Consider the following 2,542-nt stretch of genomic DNA (forward strand, 5'->3'; position numbering starts at 1 on the left):
TGAGATGGGAATGGGGGTTGATACTGCTGCAGAGAAAAAAGAGACAGCATCTGACCCAGATACACACAGCTCAGCATGTACACGCTCAGAAACCAACACTGTCAGAAATGCACCTTTGCTTAGACGTACATCCAAATATGCTCACAGACACACCCATGTTCACAAAGACACATACTGCCACAACACTCCTCACACACAACATACATGCATAGGCACAAATGCACCACAAACACGCATGTATCCAGATACACTCATCTGCAAACACACACTCATGTACACAAATACACATTTTCCAACATCCCACTTACCACATTTAACACAGACTCATAGAGACAAAGACATGCTTATTCATCTAGATACACACAATCACATTCATAGAAACACACACAGGCTCACCACCCACAACATATAGCAATAGGCACAACACTCCATAAACACACACAGTTACCTTGATATGCACTCACACACATGTACACCCACAGACATGCAACTGCCACCACAACACTACACACACATAGCAGGCTCCCATAAACTCAAACATGGCAGAGACACACACTGATTCCCCGCAGAGTACATGTATACACACACCCACACCCAGTATAAACAACCAAATAAGCACTGCTTCTAGAAACACAACAACATATGTATAACCCAGGTAAACATGCACATGCACAAACACAACACCCTGGCAGTGAAGAATCTTCCACCAGCACCTTATATCTTACAGCATACATCTCCTCTTCGGTTGTGCATATCCATTTAATTTATACAGGCACTAAATAGGCAAACTACCCTCAGCCACAGAACCCACCACCTCACTCTGCCAATACAGCATATCACTAACTTGTTTCAGTCCTAATGCCCCGATCCTTGTTTCAAAGGATGTTTCAAAGTCCCTAACAAAAGATTTTCCTCTCCAGCCCTCTCCTCAGGGCATCCTTCACTTCCCTGTTCCTCAGACTGTAGATCACAGGGTTCAGACTGGGGATCACAACCGTGTAGAAGACGGACACTACTTTGTCTTTGTCCGTGGAGAAGTTGGAGCTGGGCCGCAGATACATGAAGAGCGTTGTCCCAAAGAAGATGGTGACGGCAGTCAGGTGGGAGGCACAGGTGGAGAAAGCTTTGTGCCTGCCCTCGGCAGAGCGGATCCTCAGGATTGCAGAGAGGATGTACAGGTAGGAGATGAGGATGGTGAGGAGGCAGCTGATTTCAATTATGCTGGCAAAGGCAAAAATCACCACCTCATTGATGAAGGTATCAGCACAGGACAACTTCAGCAGAGGAGGGACGTCGCAGAAAAAGTGGTTGATGACATTGGAGGCACAGAAGGGTAACTGAAACATACAGAGGGTGTGTATCATTGAGTTGGCAAACCCAGCTAGGAAGGAACTGAGCACCAGCAGGACACAGATTTTATGGGACATGATGACTGTATAGAGCAGTGGGTTACAGATGGCCACATACCTGTCGTATGCCATCACAGCCAGCAGGAGGCACTCAATACCCACAGATGAGCTAAAGAAAAAGAATTGGGTTGCACAGCCATTGAAAGAAATGGTTTTGTTCCGAGCTAAGAAGCCCACCAGCAACTTGGGGGTGATGACAGAGGAGTAGCAGAAATCAACAAAGGACAGGTTAATGAGGAAGAAGTACATGGGGGTGTGAAGTCGGGGATCACTCCTGATTAACATGATCATTCCAAGATTCCCAGTCAGGGTGATACAATAGATCACTAGGAACACCATGAAGAGTGGGACCTGCAGCTCTGGATAATCTGTTAGTCCCAGGAAAATAAACTCAGTCACAGTGGTGAGGTTTTCATCAGCCATTTCTTCGGCGTTTGTATTGTCTGCTGAGATACAATAGCATCACAGATGTTAGAGGTGCCAAAAGCCTGTTAGAGCTTCCAGTCCATCTCTCTGAAGCTGGTGCAGGATTGATCCCCAGTGTAACTTTAAAATATCCTATACAACGCAGTGTCAACCACTTCCCTTAAGAGGCAATTCCGCAACCTATAGACTTCTCTGACATGAAGATTCAGGCTAGATTTTCCCTTTTTCATTTTCGTCCCCTTACATCTAGCTACACCATGCCTATACATTGCACTAAAAAAATCTTCTCTCCTGAGAGAAATATTTGCCTAAACCCTTGAAATATTTGCAGTCTGACCAGATGTATTAGTTCTTTTAACCTTTCCCGACCCCCTGTCTTATTGTTGTTGCTTTTCTTGGAAATCTCTCCAATTTGTCTAGCTGATCAAAAGAAGGAAATCAGAATGAGAACGAGAAGGGGTATTTTCTGGCACAGGATATTTCTAAGTCTATTAGTTCCTCAGCCTTTCTCTCTCTCTCTCACTGCGTTTCTGTCTTGCTCTCTCATCATGAGGATTCTGTGGGAGAAAAAAAAAAAGCTGCACTTAGAACTTGGTGAATTCTCCCTGAGTTAAACACACCCTAAAGCTGATGATAATTTTATTTCCCTCACCCCTGCTCTGCATCCCACAGAAAATTTTGATGTAAACAGAAAAAAAAAAAAAAAG

At 44.5% G+C, this 2,542-nt stretch overlaps 1 protein-coding gene across 1 annotated transcript; it reads right to left on the reverse strand.

The window, feature by feature from the left end:
- Positions 1 to 896: 896 nt before the first annotated feature.
- LOC137154779 (olfactory receptor 5AP2-like) lies at positions 897 to 1,856 on the reverse strand. The gene has a single exon (XM_067550591.1). It carries the CDS (start codon positions 1,830 to 1,832, stop codon positions 897 to 899), a length of 936 nt encoding a protein of 311 aa, XP_067406692.1. The 5' UTR covers positions 1,833 to 1,856.
- Between the last annotated feature and the right edge of the window lie 686 nt (positions 1,857 to 2,542).

Source organism: Emydura macquarii, unplaced genomic scaffold (assembly GCF_026122565.2).
Source record: "Emydura macquarii macquarii isolate MOO-44397 ecotype Brisbane River unplaced genomic scaffold, CSIRO-AGI_Emac_v2 contig_1305, whole genome shotgun sequence".
Lineage (NCBI taxonomy): Eukaryota > Metazoa > Chordata > Testudines > Chelidae > Emydura > Emydura macquarii.